Here is a 14,489-nt window from a genome sequence, read left to right on the forward strand (position 1 = left end):
CTCTGGGATCTGGTTTAGGGCTTTGAGGTTTGTGCTTTTGGGGCTTTGATTCATTGGTTTGGGGTTGAAGTGTTCAGGTTTGGTTCATGGTTTGAGGCTTTTGGATTCCTTTGGAGTTTGGGTTTTTGGTTTGGGGTTTTTTGTTTGGTTGTTTAGAGCTTTGGGGGCTTCTCTGGAGGTGTTTTTTTGGGGGGGGTTAACTCCTTCAGGGTTTTCCTTCTTTTTGCCTTTCTCTTTTTCCTTTCTTTATTTTTGCCTTTCTCTTTGTTTCTTTTTTCTTTCTTTCTTTTTTCTTCTTTCTTTTTAATTGCTTCCTTTTTCCTTTCCTTATCTCCTCTTCCCCTCCTCTCTTCCTCCTCCTTCTCCTCCTCTTCTCTTCTCCCCCTTTCTCCCCCTCTTCTCTTTCTCTTCTCCCCCTCTTCTCCTTCTCCTTCTCTCCTCCTCCTCTCCTTCTCTCCTCCTCCTCTCCTCCTCTCCTCCTCTCCTCTCCTCTCCTCTCCTCTCCTCTCCTCTCCTCTCCTCTCCTCTCCTCTCCTCTCCTCTCCTCTCCTCTCCTCTCCTCTCCTCTCCTCTCCTCTCCTCTCCTCTCCTCTCCTCTCCTCTCCTCTCCTCTCCTCTCCTCTCCTCTCCTCTCCTCTCCTCTCCTCTCCTCTCCTCTCCTCTCCTCTCCTCTCCTCTCCTCTCCTCTCCTCTCCTCTCCTCTCCTCTCCTCTCCTCTCCTCCTCTTCCGCTCTTTCTCCTCCTCCTCTCCTCTCGTCTCTGTCTCCTCTCCTCCTCCTCCCCTCTCCTCCTCCTCCCCCCTCCTCCATCTCCTCCGGTCCTACTCCCCCTCTCCTCCTCTTCCTCCTCCTCCTGCTCCTCCTCCTCCTCCACTCTTTCTCCTCCACTCCTGTTTCTCTTTCTCCTCTCCTTCTCCTGTTTCTCCTTCTGTTTCTCCTTCTCCTCTCTCCTCCTTCTATCCTCCTTCTATCCGACTCCCCCTCCTCCTCCCCTCTCCCCCTCCCCCTTTGCCCCCTGTGGCCACCTGCAGGCACTAAGAGGCTTCCTCCCCCTGCAGCTGGTGGGCAGACCTGTCCTGCCCCCGTACTGGGCTCTGGGCTTCCAGCTGTGCCGCTATGGCTACGCCAACGACAGCGAGATCGAGGCCCTGGTGGAGGCCATGAAGGCAGCAGGGATCCCCCACGTAGGTGCAGACACCAGCCCTGGGGGCACTGCCTTGGGGTCACAGCTCAATGCTCTGCCCTGGGGTCACAGCTCAATGCTCTGCCCTGGGGTCACAGCTCAGTGCTCTGCCCTGGGGCCACAGCTCAGTGCTCTGCCCTGGGGCCACAGCTCAGTGCTCTGCCCTGGGGTCACAGCTCAGTGCTCTGCCCTGGGGGTCACAGCTCAGTGCTCTGCCCTGGGGTCACAGCTCAGTGCTCTGCCCTGGGGTCACAGCTCAGTGCTCTGCCTAGGGGGTCACAGCTCAGTGCTCTGCCTAGGGGGTCACAGCTCAATGCTCTGCCTGGGGGGTCACAGCTCAGTGCTCTGCCTGGGGTCACAGCTCAATGCTCTGCCCTGGGGTCACAGCTCAGTGCTCTGCCCTGGGGTCACAGCTCAGTGCTCTGCCCTGGGGTCACAGCTCAATGCTCTGCCCTGGGGTCACAGCTCAATGCTCTGCCCTGGGGTCACAGCTCTGTGCTCTGCCCTGGGGTCACAGCTCAATGCTCTGCCTTGGGGTCACAGCTCAGTGCTCTGCCTAGGGGGTCACAGCTCAATGCTCTGCCTGGGGGGTCACAGCTCAGTGCTCTGCCTGGGGTCACAGCTCAATGCTCTGCCCTGGGGCCACAGCTCAGTGCTCTGCCCTGGGGTCACAGCTCAGTGCTCTGCCCTGGGGTCACAGCTCAATGCTCTGCCCTGGGGTCACAGCTCAATGCTCTGCCCTGGGGTCACAGCTCTGTGCTCTGCCCTGGGGTCACAGCTCAATGCTCTGCCTTGGGGTCACAGCTCAATGCTCTGCCCTGGGGTCACAGCTCAATGCTCTGCCTGGGGGTCACAGCTCAATGCTCTGCCCTGGGGTCACAGCTCAGTGCTCTGCCCTGGGGGCCACAGCTCAATGCTCTGCCCTGGGGTCACAGCTCAGTGCTCTGCCCTGGGGTCACAGCTCAGTGCTCTGCCCTGGGGTCACAGCTCAATGCTCTGCCCTGGGGTCACAGCTCAGGGCTCTGTGTCTGCCCCCTGCAGGATGTGCAGTACTCAGACATTGACTACATGCAGAGGCAGATGGACTTCACCCTCAGCCCTCGCTTCAGCGGCCTGCCTGCCCTCATTGAGAAGATGCAGAGGGAGGGGATGAGGTTTGTCCTCATCCTGGTGAGTGCTCAGCCCTGCCTTCAGCTGCCACACAGCTGGGAATGGTCCCTGGGTGAGGCCTTCAGCATCCTGGGCCGGAGGGAGGTGTCCCTTGCCCGTGGTGGGCAGGATGGAGGTGGATGAGGTGGAAGGTCCCTTCCAGCCCAACCCATTCCATGAGTGCAGCAGGGCAGGAGAGGAGATTCTGCCCCTTGGCTCTGCTCAGACCTCACCTCCAGCTCTGCTGTGCCCAGCAGAAGAAGGGCACAGAGCTGCTGGAGTGAGGCCAGAGGAGGCTGCAGAGATGCTCCAGGGGCTGGGGTTAGGCTCAGGGCAGGGAGGTTGTGGAGTCTCCTTCTCTGGAGGCTTTGCTACCCCAACTTCAATGTGCTCCTGTGGGACCATCCCGAGGTGATGCTGCTGCTGTGGCAGGGAGGGTTGGGCTCCATGGTCACCCTGGGGTGGGGCAAGAACTGGCTGGAGGGCAGGGCCCAGAGAGTGGTGGTGAATGGTGCCACAGGCAGCTGGCAGCAGTGCTGTGCCCAGGGAGTGGTGGGGAATGGTGCCACAGGCAGCTGGCAGCAGTGCTGTGCCCAGAGAGTGTGGAGAATGGTGCCACATGCAGCTGGCAGCAGTGTTGTGCCCAGAGAGTGTGGAGAATGGTGCCACATGCAGCTGGCAGCTGGCACCAGTGCTGTGCCCCAGGGATCAGTGCTGGGCCCAGTCCTGTTCAATGACTTTAGTGATGCTCTGGAGCAGGGCATTGAGTCCAGCAGCAGTGAGTTTGCAGCTGGCACCAAGCTAGGAGCAGCTATGGAGCTGTTGGAGGGCAGCAGAGCCCTGCAGAGGGCCCTGGCCAGGCTGCATGGGTGGGCAGAGGCCAAGGGGAGGAGACTGAACAAGTCCCAGTGCAGGGTTCTGAGCTTTGGCCACAACAACCCCAAGCAGCTCCAGGCTGGGCACAGAGTGGCTGAGAGCAGCCAGGCAGAGAGGGCCCTGGGGGTGCTGGCAGAGAGCAGCTGCAGAGCAGGCAGCAGTGCCCAGGTGGGCAGCAGAGCCAATGGCATCCTGGGCTGGCTCAGGAGCAGTGTGGGCAGCAGGACAAGGGAGGTTCTTGTGCCCCTGTGCTCAGCACTGCTCAGGCCACCCCTGCAGTGCTGTGCCCAGTTCTGGGCTCCTCCATTGCAGAGAGCTGCTGAGGTGCTGGAAGGTGCCCAGAGCAGGGCAGCAAGGCTGGGGAGGGGCCTGGAGCACAGCCCTGTGAGGAGAGGCTGAGGGAGCTGGGGGGGTGCAGCCTGCAGCAGAGGAGGCTCAGGGCAGAGCTGATTGCTGCCTGCAGCTGCCTGCAGGGAGGCTGTAGCCAGGTGGGGTTGGGCTCTGCTGCCAGGCAGCCAGGGCCAGAAGAAGGGGACAGAGGCTGAAGCTGTGCCAGGGCAGGTCTGGGCTGGATGTGAGGATGAAGGAGTCAGGAGGAGCTGAGGCCAGGCTCAGCCCCCCCCAGGGAGGAGTCAGAAGGAGCTGGGGTCAGGCTCAGCCCCCCCAGAGAGGAGTCAGAAGGAGCTGGGTTCAGGCTCAGACCCCCCAGGGAGGAGTCAGGAGGAGCTGGGGTCAGGTTGAGATCCCCCAGGGAGGGGTCAGGAGGAGCTGGGGTCAGACTCAGCCCCCCCAGGGAGGGGTCAGGAGGAGCTGGGGCCAGGCTCAGCCCCCCCAGGGGGGTCCCCTCTGCAGCAGCAGCAGCAGCAGCAGCAAACCTTTGCCTCTCTGCCTCCTTTTCCCTGCCAGGACCCAGCCATAGCTGCTAACGACAGCCACTACCTGGCCTTCGAGCGGGGGCTGCAGGAGGACATCTTCATCAAGTGGCCCAACAGCAGCGACATCGTCTATGGCAAGGTGCTCCTCCTCCCCAGGGCTCCCTCCTCTTCCTCACCCTCCCTCTGGCCAGAGGAGCTGAAGGTCCCCTCCCAGCCAGCAGCCCAACCCCCCCCATGGCTGCTCTCCGGGGCTGGGGGCTCCCTGGGCAGCCCCTGCCAGTCCCTGCCTGCTCCTGCAGCACAGAGCTGCTCCTGACCTCCCCTGCTGTCACTTCGAGGCTGGGGCTGGGAGAGACCTTTGGGATGGATCCCTGAGTCCAGCATGGAGCCAGCACTGCCCCAGGGCCCTGCTCAGCCCTCAGAGCATCTCCAGGGCCCTGAGAGCCCTCTGGGGCTGGGGGCTCCACCACTGCCCCCCGGGACAGGGGGGGCCAGGCCTTGGTGACCCTCGAGGGGAAGAAATTGCTCCTCAGGTCCAACCTAAACCTGCCCTGGGGCCACCTGGGGCTGCTGCCTCTGCTCTGTGACCCTTGAGCCCAACCCCCCCTGGCTGCAGCCTCCCCCTAGGGAGCTGTGGAGGGCAAAGAGCTCTGCCCTGAGCCTCTGCTGCAGCCTCCCCCCCCAGCTCCCTCAGCTGCCCCTCCCCAGCCCTCCAGACCCTCCCCCACCTTTGGGGTCCTTCTCTGGACCTGCTCCAGCTCCTCAGTGCCCTCCTGGCAGTGAGGAGCCCAAAACTCAGCCCAGTGGCCAAGCTGTGCCCTCCCCAGTGCCACCTGGGCACAGTCCCTGCCCTGCTCCTGCTGCTCACAGCACTGCTGATGCAGGCCAGGCTGCTGCTGCCCTTCTGTGCCCCCTGGGCACACCTTGGCTCCTCTGCAGCCTGCTGCTGCCCTTCTGTGCCCCCTGGGCACACCTTGGCTCCTCTCAGCCTGCTGCTGCCCTTCTGTGCCACCTGGGCACACCTTGGCTCCTCTGCAGCCTGATGCTGCCCTTCTGTGCCCCCTGGGCACACCTTGGCTCCTCTCCAGCCTGCTGCTGCCCTTCTGTGCCACCTGGGCACACCTTGGCTCCTCTGCAGCCTGCTGCTGCCCTTCTGTGCCCCCTGGGCACACCTTGGCTCCTCTGCAGCCTGATGCTGCCCTTCTGTGCCAGCTGGGCACACCTTGGCTCCTCTCCAGCTGCTGCCAACCAACCCCTCCAGCTCTTTCTCTGCTGGGCAGTTCCCTCCCAGCTCTGCCCCCAGCCTGGAGCCTTCCTGGGGCTGTTGTGAGCCACGAGCAGGACCCAGCCCTGGGCCCTGCTGGAGCTGCCCTGGGGACCCTTCCTCATCCTCCTCTCACCTGTTCCTGGGGCACAGAGCCCAACCCCAACCTCGCTGCCAGCTGCTCTCAGGCAGGGGCAGAGGGCAGTGAGGTCTCCCCTCAGCCTGCTCTGCTCCAGGTTGCCCCTCCCCAGCCCTGCTCTCCAGACCCTTCCCTCAGCTCCTTTGCCCTTCTCTGGACCTGCTCCAGCTCCTCAATGCCCTCCTGGGAGCGAGGAGGCCAAAACTGACCTCGAGCTTCGAGGCTGATAAGGACCACACCAGGCCTGGTGCTGGGGGGAGGACTTCTGGCATCCCTCCTGAGCCCCAGGCTCAGCTGCCCCCTGAGTGCTGGCAGCAGCTTGGGCTGCCCCTTGGGTGCCCTCCTGGGGAGGCTTCCTGCAGCTGCTGCAGTTTGAGAGCAGCTTTTGGGGTGGGGTTGACTTCTCCTTCCTCCTCCCCAGGTCTGGCCTGACCTTCCCAACGTGGAAGTCAACAACAGCCTGGACTGGGACACTCAGGTGGAGGTGAGCAAAGGTTGAGCTTGGCACAAACAGGGAGGGAGCAGCTGAGGCCTGAGGAGACCTCTCCCATGGGGGACTTGGCTGGCAAGGAGGGACCTTGGCACAGCACCCAGAGCTGGGGGAGCTTTCCACCAGCAAGGGACCAGGCCTGGCACCTGAGCCTCCTGCAGCTGCCAGAAACCAGACAGTGCCCACTGCAAGAGCTGCACAGGTGCCCACTGCAGGAGCTGCACAGGTGCCCACTGCAGGAGCTGCACAGGTCCCCACTGCAGGAGCCCCACAGGTGCCCACTGCAGGAGCCCCAAGGTGCCCACTGCAGGAGCTCCACAGGTGCCCACTGCAGGAGCCCCACAGGTGCCCACTGCAGGAGCTGCACAGGTACCCACTGCAGGAGTTCCACAGGTGCCCACTGCAGGAGCCCCACAGGTGCCCACTGCAGGAGCCCCACAGGTGCCCACTGCAGGAGCTGCACAGGTACCCACTGCAGGAGTTCCACAGGTGCCCACTGCAGGAGCTGCACAGGTACCCACTGCAGGAGTTCCACAGGTCCCCACTGCAGGAGGCCCACAGGTGCCCACTGCAGGAGCTGCACAGGTGCCCACTGCAGGAGCTGCACAGGTGCCCACTGCAGGAGGCCCACAGGTGCCCACTGCAGGAGCTGCACAGGTGCCCACTGCAGGAGCCCCACAGGTGCCCACTGCAGGAGCCCCACAGGTGCCCACTGCAGGAGCCCCACAGGTGCCCACTGCAGGCTGCTGCAGCTGGGTCAAGACAACCCCAAGGCACCAATCCAGGCTGGGTGCTGAGCAGGTTGGGAGCAGCTCCTAAAGAGAGAGGCTTGGGAGCCTTGGGTGAGCAGAAGCTGCCCAGGAGCCAGCAGTGCCTCCTGCAGCCCAGCAGGCAGCTGTGTGCTGGCTGCAGCCAGAGCAGGGTGGGCAGCAGGGGGCAAGAGAGGGGACTCTGCCCCGGGGCTCTGCTCTGCTCTCACCTCCAAGCCTGCCCCCAGGGCAGCTGTGCCCAGCAGGAGGAGGGCACAGAGCTGCTGGAGGAGGGCACAGAGCTGAGCCAAGGGCTGGAGCAGCTCTGCTGGGAGCACAGCTGAGGCAGCCTGCAGAGGAGAAGGCTCCAGGGGCAGCTCAGAGCTGCTGCCAGAGCCTGCAGGGAGGCTGCAGGGAGGCTGCAGAGAGACTTTAGCTGAGGGAGTCTGAGCCAGGCCAGGGGCAATGGTTTGGAGCTGAGGCAGAGCAGGCTGAGAGTGGAGCTGAGGCAGAAGCTGTGCAGTGTGAGGGTGCTGAGAGCCTGGCCCAGGCTGCCCGGGGAGGCTGTGGCTGCCTCCTGCCTGGGGGTGCCCAAGGCCAGGCTGGATGAGGCTTTGAGCAGCTGAGAGGTGTCCCTGGGCATGGTGGGGAGCTTGGGGCAGCTGAACTCTGAGGTCCCTTCTGACCTGAGCCATTCTGGGGTTGTCCCAGCTAAGTGCTGGAGCTGGAGGGGCAGGAGGAGCAGAGGAGCTCTGAGGTCCCTCCTGACCTGAGCCATTCTGGGGTTGTCCCAGCTAAGTGCTGGAGCTGGAGGGGCAGGAGGAGCAGCTGAGCTCTGAGGTCCCTCCTGACCTGAGCCATTCTGGGCTTGTCTGAGCTAAGTGCTGGAGCTGGAGGGGCAGGAGGAGCAGCTGAGCTCTGAGGTCCCTCCTGACCTGAGCCATTCTGGGCTTGTCTGAGCTAAGTGCTGGAGCTGGAGGGGCAGGAGGAGCAGAGGAGATCTGAGGTCCCTTCTGACCTGAGCCATTCTGGGGTTGTCCCAGCTAAGTGCTGGAGCTGGAGGGGCAGGAGGAGCAGAGGAGCTCTGAGGTCTCTCCTGACCTGAGCCCTTCTGGGGTTGTCTGAGCTAAGTGATGGGGCAGGAGCAGCAGCTGAGCTCTGAGGTCTGAGGTCCCTTCTGACCTGAGCCATTCTGGGGTTGTCTGAGCTAAGTGATGGAGCTGGAGGGGCAGGAGGAGCAGAGGAGCTCTGAGGTCCCTTCTGACCTGAGCCATTCTGGGGTTGTCTGAGCTAAGTGATGGAGCTGGAGGAAGAGGAGCAGCAGAGGAGCTCTGAGGTCCCTTCTGACCTGAGCCGTTCTGTGCCTGTCCCAGCTGATGGTGGATGAGGACCAGGAGGAGGAGCTGAGCTCCGAGGGCCCTCAGGGTGTCCTAAGCCCCCTCCCACCCGCTCAGCCCTGCCTCAGCCTCCCTCTCTCTCCTCCCCCCGCAGCTGTACAGAGCCTACGCAGCCTTCCCGGACTTCTTCCGCGGCTCCACGCAGCGGTGGTGGGAGAGGGAGATCACAGAGGTCTACTCCAACCCCCGCAACGCCTCCCTCAGCATGAGGTTCGACGGCATCTGGATTGTGAGTGGGGAAAAGTCAGCCTCCTCCCGAGGCTGCTCTGTGCCTCTCCACCCCCAGCTTGGCTGGCAACACCCCAAAGCCTCCCCCCTGAGCCTCACCTCAAAGCTTCACCTCAAAGCCTCCCCCCTGAGCCTCACCTCAAAGCTTCACCCCAAAGCCTTCATCCTGAGTCTCACCTCAAAGCTTCACCCCAAAGCCTTCATCCTGAGCCTCACCTCAAAGCTTCACCCCAGAGCCTCCACCCTGAGCCTCACCTCAAAGCTTCACCTCAAAGCCTTCATCCTGAGCCTCACCTCAAAGCTTCACCTCAAAGCCTTCATCCTGAGCCTCACCTCAAAGCCTCACCTCAAAGCCTTCATCCTGAGCCTCACCCCAAAGCCTCACCTCAAAGCTTCACCCCAAAACCTCCACCCTGAGTCTCACCCCAAAGCCTCACCTCAAAGCTTCACCCCAAGCCTCCACCCTGAGCCTCACCTCAAAGCTTCACCCCAGTGCCTCCCCCCTGAGCCTCACCTCAAAGCTTCACCCCAAAGCCTCCCCCCTGAGCCTCACCTCAAAGCTTCACCCCAAGCCTCCACCCTGAGCCTCACCTCAAAGCTTCACCCCAGTGCCTCCACCCTGAGCCTCACCTCAAAGCTTCACCTCAAAGCCTCCCCCCTGAGCCTCACCTCAAAGCTTCACCCCAAAGCCTCCCCCCTGAGCCTCACCTCAAAGCTTCACCTCAAAGCCTCCACCCTGAGCCTCACCTCAAAGCTTCACCCCAAAGCCTTCATCCTGAGCCTCACTTCAAAGCCTCACCTCAAAGCTTCACCTCAGAGTCTTACCTCTAAGCCTCATCTCAGTTTCACCTCAAAGCTTCACCTCAAAGTCTCACCTCAAAGCTTCACCTCAGAGTCTCACCTCAAAGTCTCGCCTCTAAGCTTCACCTCTAAGCCTCACCTCAAAGCTTCACCTTAAAGTCTTACCTAAAAGCCTCACCTTGAAGCCTCCACCTCTAAGCCTCACCTCTGAGTTTCACCTCAAAGCTTTACCTCTAAGCTTCACTTCAAAGCCTCACCTTAAAGCCTTACCTCAAACCCTCACCTCCAAGTTTCACCTTCAAGTCTCACCTCAAAGTTTCACCTCCAAGCCTCACCTCTAAGCCTCACCCCAAAGCTTCACCTCAGAGTCCTACCTCAAAGCTTCACCTCAAAATCTTGCCTCAAAGCCTCACCTCAGAGCCTCACCTCAAAGTCTGCTCTGGGGTGGCAGAGCCCTGGGAGAGGCTGCCCAGGGTGAGGCTGTGGAGTCTCCCTCTCTGGAGATGCTCAGCCTCTGCCTAGATGTGCTTCTGGGTGCTGCTGCTCTGGTGGGGGGTGGGGGTTGGGCCGGACGAGCTCTGGGGGTCCCCTCCCAGCCCCTGCCCCCCTGTGGCTCTGTGAGTCTCTCATCTGCTGCCTCCCTCCCTGCCTGCAGGACATGAACGAGCCCTCGAGCTTCGTGAACGGCGCCGTGGGCGGCTGCAGGGACCGGGAGCTGAACTTCCCACCCTACCTCCCTCGTGAGTCTGAGGCTCTTGGGGTCACTCCAGGGCAGGGCTTGGGCCTGAGGAGCTTTGAAGACTTTTCCAACCCCCACCCCCCCAAAAAAAAAAATCTGGGATTTCTTTTCTGCAGCCTGGATGGGGCAGAAATGGTCAAAGAGGCCAAAGGTGGAGGTTCAGAGCTGAAATCGAACCTGGAGTAGGAATTTCCACCTCAATTCCTGGGCTTAGGATTCAGCATTGCCCAGCTGCAGTGTCAGAATTTCCTGCATTGCTGAACTCCATCAATTCCTGAGGGCCCAGCTCAGAATTTCCTACATTTGGAAGCTCAGATTTCAGAATTTCCTGAATTGCTGGGATTAGAATTCAGAAGTTCCCAAAATTCTGGGTGTGGAATTCAGAATTTCCTAAATCTCTCAACTTAGATTTGAGCACTGCCCAAATTTCTGTGTATAAACCACAGAATTTCCATAATTTCTGAACCTACATTTCAGAATTTCCTACATTTCTCAACCTAGATTTGATCATTGCTCAAATTACTGAATATAAACCACAGAATTTCCTAAATTTCTGGGTGTGGAATTCAGAATTTCTTAAATTTCAGGATGTAGAATTCAGAATTTCCTAAACCTCTCAACTTAGATTTGATCATTGCCCAAATTTCTGAATAAAAACAAAAGAATTCCACAATTTCTGAACCTACATTTTAGAATTTCCTAATTTTCTGGGTGTGGAATTCAGAATTTCCTAAATCTCTCAACTTAGGTTTGATCATTGCCCAAATTTCTGGGTATAAACCACAGAATTTCCCAAATTTTTGGGTGTGGAATTCAGAATTTCCAAAATTTCTGAACCTGCATTTCAGAATTTCCCAAATTTCTGGGTATGGAATTCAGAATTTCCTAAATTTCTCAACTTAGATTTGAGCATTGCCCAAATTTCTGGGTATAAACCACAGAATTTCCTTAATTTCTGAACCTACTTTTCAGAATTTCCCAAATTTCTGGGTGTGGAATTCAGAATTTCCTAATTTTCTGGGTGTGGAATTCAGAATTTCTTAAATTTTGGGATGTAGAATTCGGAATTTCCTAAATTTCTCAACTTATATTTGATCATTGCTCAATTTTCTGAATATAAACTAAGAATTTCCACAATTTCTGAACCTATATTTCAGAATTTCCTAATTTTCTGGGTGTGGAATTCAGAATTTCCTAAATTTCTCAACTTAGATTTGATTATTGCTCAAATTTCTGAATATAAACTAAGAATTTTCATAATTTCTGAACCTACATTTCAGAATTTCCTACATTTCTGGGATTAGAATTCAGAATTTCTTAAATTTTGGGATGTAGAATTCAGAATTTCTTAAATTTCTCAACTTAGATTTGATCATTGCCCAAATTTCTGAATATAAACAAAGAATTTCCACAATTTCTCAACCTACATTTCAGAATTTCCCAAATTTCTGGGAGTGAAATTAGAATTTCTGAATTTTCTGGGTGTGGAATTCAGAATTTCCTAAATCTCTCAACTTAGATTTGATCATTGACCAAATTTCTGAATATGAACTAAAAATTTCCACAATTTCTGAACCTACTTTTCAGAATTTCCTAAATTGCTGGGATTAGAATTCAGAATTTCCCAAATTTCTGGGTGTGGAATTCAGAATTTCCTAAATCTCTCAACTTAGATTTGAGCATTGCCCAAATTTCTGAGTATAAACCACAGAATTTCCATAATTTCTGAACCTACATTTCAGAATTTCCTGAATTTCTCAACTTAGATTTGATCATTGCTCAAATTACTGAATATAAACCACAGAATTTCCTAAATTTCTGGGTGTGGAATTCAGAGTTTCTTAAATTTCAGGATGTAGAATTCAGAATTTCCTAAACCTCTCAACTTAGGTTTGATCATTGCCCAAATTTCTGAATAAAAACAAAAGAATTCCACAATTTCTGAACCTACATTTCAGAATTTCCTAATTTTCTGAGTGTGAAATTCAGAATTTCCTAAATCTCTCAACTTAGGTTTGATCATTGCCCAAATTTCTGGGTATAAACCACAGAATTTCCCAAATTTTTGGGTGTGGAATTCAGAATTTCCAAAATTTCTGAACCTGCATTTCAGAATTTCCCAAATTTCTGGGTATGGAATTCAGAATTTCCTAAATTTCTCAACTTAGATTTGAGCATTGCCCAAATTTCTGGGTATAAACCACAGAATTTCCCTAATTTCTGAACCTACATTTCAGAATTTCCTACATTTCTGGAAGTGAAATTCAGAATTTCCTAAATTTCTGGGTGTGGATTTCAGAATTTCATAAATTTCTCAACTTAGATTTGATCATTGCTCAAATTTCTGATTATAAACTAAGAATTTCCACAATTTCTGAACCTACATTTCAAAATTTCCTAAATTTCTGGAAGTGAAATTCAGAATTTCCTAAATTTCTGGGTGTGAAAGTCAGAGATTCCTAAATCTCTCAACTTAGATTTGATCATTGCCCAAATTTCTGAATATAAACCACAGAATTTCCCAAATTTCTGTGTATGGAATTCAGATTTTCCTGAATTTCTCAACCTAGATTTGATCATTGCTCAAATTTTTGAATATAAACTACAGAGTTTCCTAAATTTCTGGGTGTGGAATTCATAATTTCTTAAATTTCTCAACTTAGATTTGATCATTGCTCAATTTTCTGAATATAAACTAAGAATTTCCACAATTTCTGAACCTATATTTCAGAATTTCCTGATTTTCTGGGTGTGGAATTCAGAATTTCCTAAATTTCTCAACTTAGATTTGATTATTGCTCAAATTTCTGAATATAAACTAAGAATTTTCATCATTTCTGAACCTACATTTCAGAATTTCCTGCATTTCTGGGTGTGGAGTTCAGAATTTCTTAAATTTTGGGATGTAGAATTCAAAATTTCCTAAATTTCTCAACTTAGATTTGATCATTGCCCAAATTTCTGAATATAAACAAAGAATTTCCACAATTTCTCAACCTACATTTCAGAATTTCCCAAATTTCTGGGAGAGAAATTAGAATTTCCTAATTTTCTGGGTGTGAAATTCAGAATTTCCTAAATCTCTCAACTTAGATTTGATCATTGCTCAAATTTCTGAATATAAACTAAGAATTTCCTACATTTCTGGGTGTGGATTTCAGAATTTCCCAAATTTCTCAACTTAGATTTGAGCATTGCCCAAATTTCTGGGTATAAACCACAGAATTTCCTGCATTTCTGAACCTACATTTCAGAATTTCCTAAATTTCTGGGTGTGGAATTCAGAATTTCTTAAATTTCAGGATGTAGAATTCAGAATTTCCTAAATTTCTCAACTTAGATTTGATCATTGCCCAAATTTCTGAATATAAACTAAGAATTTCCATAATTTCTGAACCTATATTGCAGAATTTCCAACTTTTCTGGGTGTGGAATTCAGAATTTCCTGAATTTCTGGGTGTGGATTTCAGAATTTCCTCAATTTCTCAACTTAGATTTGATTATTGCTCAAATTTCTGAATATAAACTAAGAATTTTCATCAATTCTAAACCTACATTTCAGAATTTCCTAAATTGCTGGGATTAGAATTCAGAATTTCCTACACTTCTGAACCTACATTTCAGAATTTCCTGAATTTCTCAACCTAGGTTTGATCATTGCTCAAATTTCTGAATATAAACTAAGAATTTTCATCATTTCTAAACCTACATTTCAGAATTTCCTACATTTCTGGGATTAGAATTCAGAATTTCCTACATTTCTGAACCTACATTTCAGAATTTCCTGAATTTCTCAACCTAGGTTTGATCATTGCTCAAATTTCTGAATATAAACCACAGAGTTTCCTAAATTTCTGGGTGTGGAATTCAGAATTTCTTAAATTTCAGGATGTAGAATTCAGAATTTCCTAAACCTCTCAACTTAGATTTGATCATTGCCCAAATTTCTGAATATAAACTACAGAATTTCCATAATTTCTCAACCTACATTTCAGAATTTCCCAAATTTCTGGGTGTGGATTTCAGAATTTCCCAAATTTCTCAACTTAGATTTGATTAATGCTCAAATTTCTGAATATAAACTAAGAATTTTCATCATTTCTAAACCTACATTTCAGAATTTCCTAAATTTCTGGGATTAGAATTCAGAATTTCCTACATTTCTGAACCTACATTTCAGAATTTCCTGAATTTCTCAACTTAGATTTGATCATTGCTCAAATTACTGAATATAAACTAAGAATTTCCATAATTTCTGAACCTACATTTCAGAATTTCCTAAATTTCTGGGTGTGGAATTCAGAATTTCTTAAATTTCAGGATGTAGAATTCAGAATTTCCTAAATTTCTCAACTTAGATTTGATCATTGCCCAAATTTCTGAATATAAATCACAGAATTTCCTGCATTTCTGAACCTACATTTCAGAATTTCCTACATTTCTGGGTGTGGAACTCAGAATTTCCTAAATTTCTCAACTTAGGTTTGATCATTGCCCAAATTTCTGAGGGTAAACCACAGAATTCCCACAATTTCTGAACCTACATTTCAGAATTCCCTGAATTTCTGGGAGAGGAATTCAGAGTTTCCTGAATTCCTGC

At 52.8% G+C, this 14,489-nt stretch overlaps 1 protein-coding gene across 1 annotated transcript in view; it reads left to right on the forward strand.

The window, feature by feature from the left end:
- LOC135174214 (maltase-glucoamylase-like) overlaps window positions 1-14,489 on the forward strand; it is a gene marked incomplete at its 5' end in the record, with an annotated part of 56,867 nt that overhangs the window by 17,357 nt on the left and 25,021 nt on the right. The window contains 6 exons of the mRNA XM_064141438.1: window positions 1,058-1,183; window positions 2,224-2,352; window positions 4,114-4,221; window positions 5,907-5,969; window positions 8,216-8,350; window positions 9,806-9,890. Coding sequence (XP_063997508.1) covers window positions 1,058-1,183; window positions 2,224-2,352; window positions 4,114-4,221; window positions 5,907-5,969; window positions 8,216-8,350; window positions 9,806-9,890 — 646 coding nt within the window. The remainder of the gene's footprint in view (window positions 1-1,057; window positions 1,184-2,223; window positions 2,353-4,113; window positions 4,222-5,906; window positions 5,970-8,215; window positions 8,351-9,805; window positions 9,891-14,489) is intronic.

This window comes from Pogoniulus pusillus, unplaced genomic scaffold (assembly GCF_015220805.1).
Source record: "Pogoniulus pusillus isolate bPogPus1 unplaced genomic scaffold, bPogPus1.pri scaffold_50_arrow_ctg1, whole genome shotgun sequence".
Lineage (NCBI taxonomy): Eukaryota > Metazoa > Chordata > Aves > Piciformes > Lybiidae > Pogoniulus > Pogoniulus pusillus.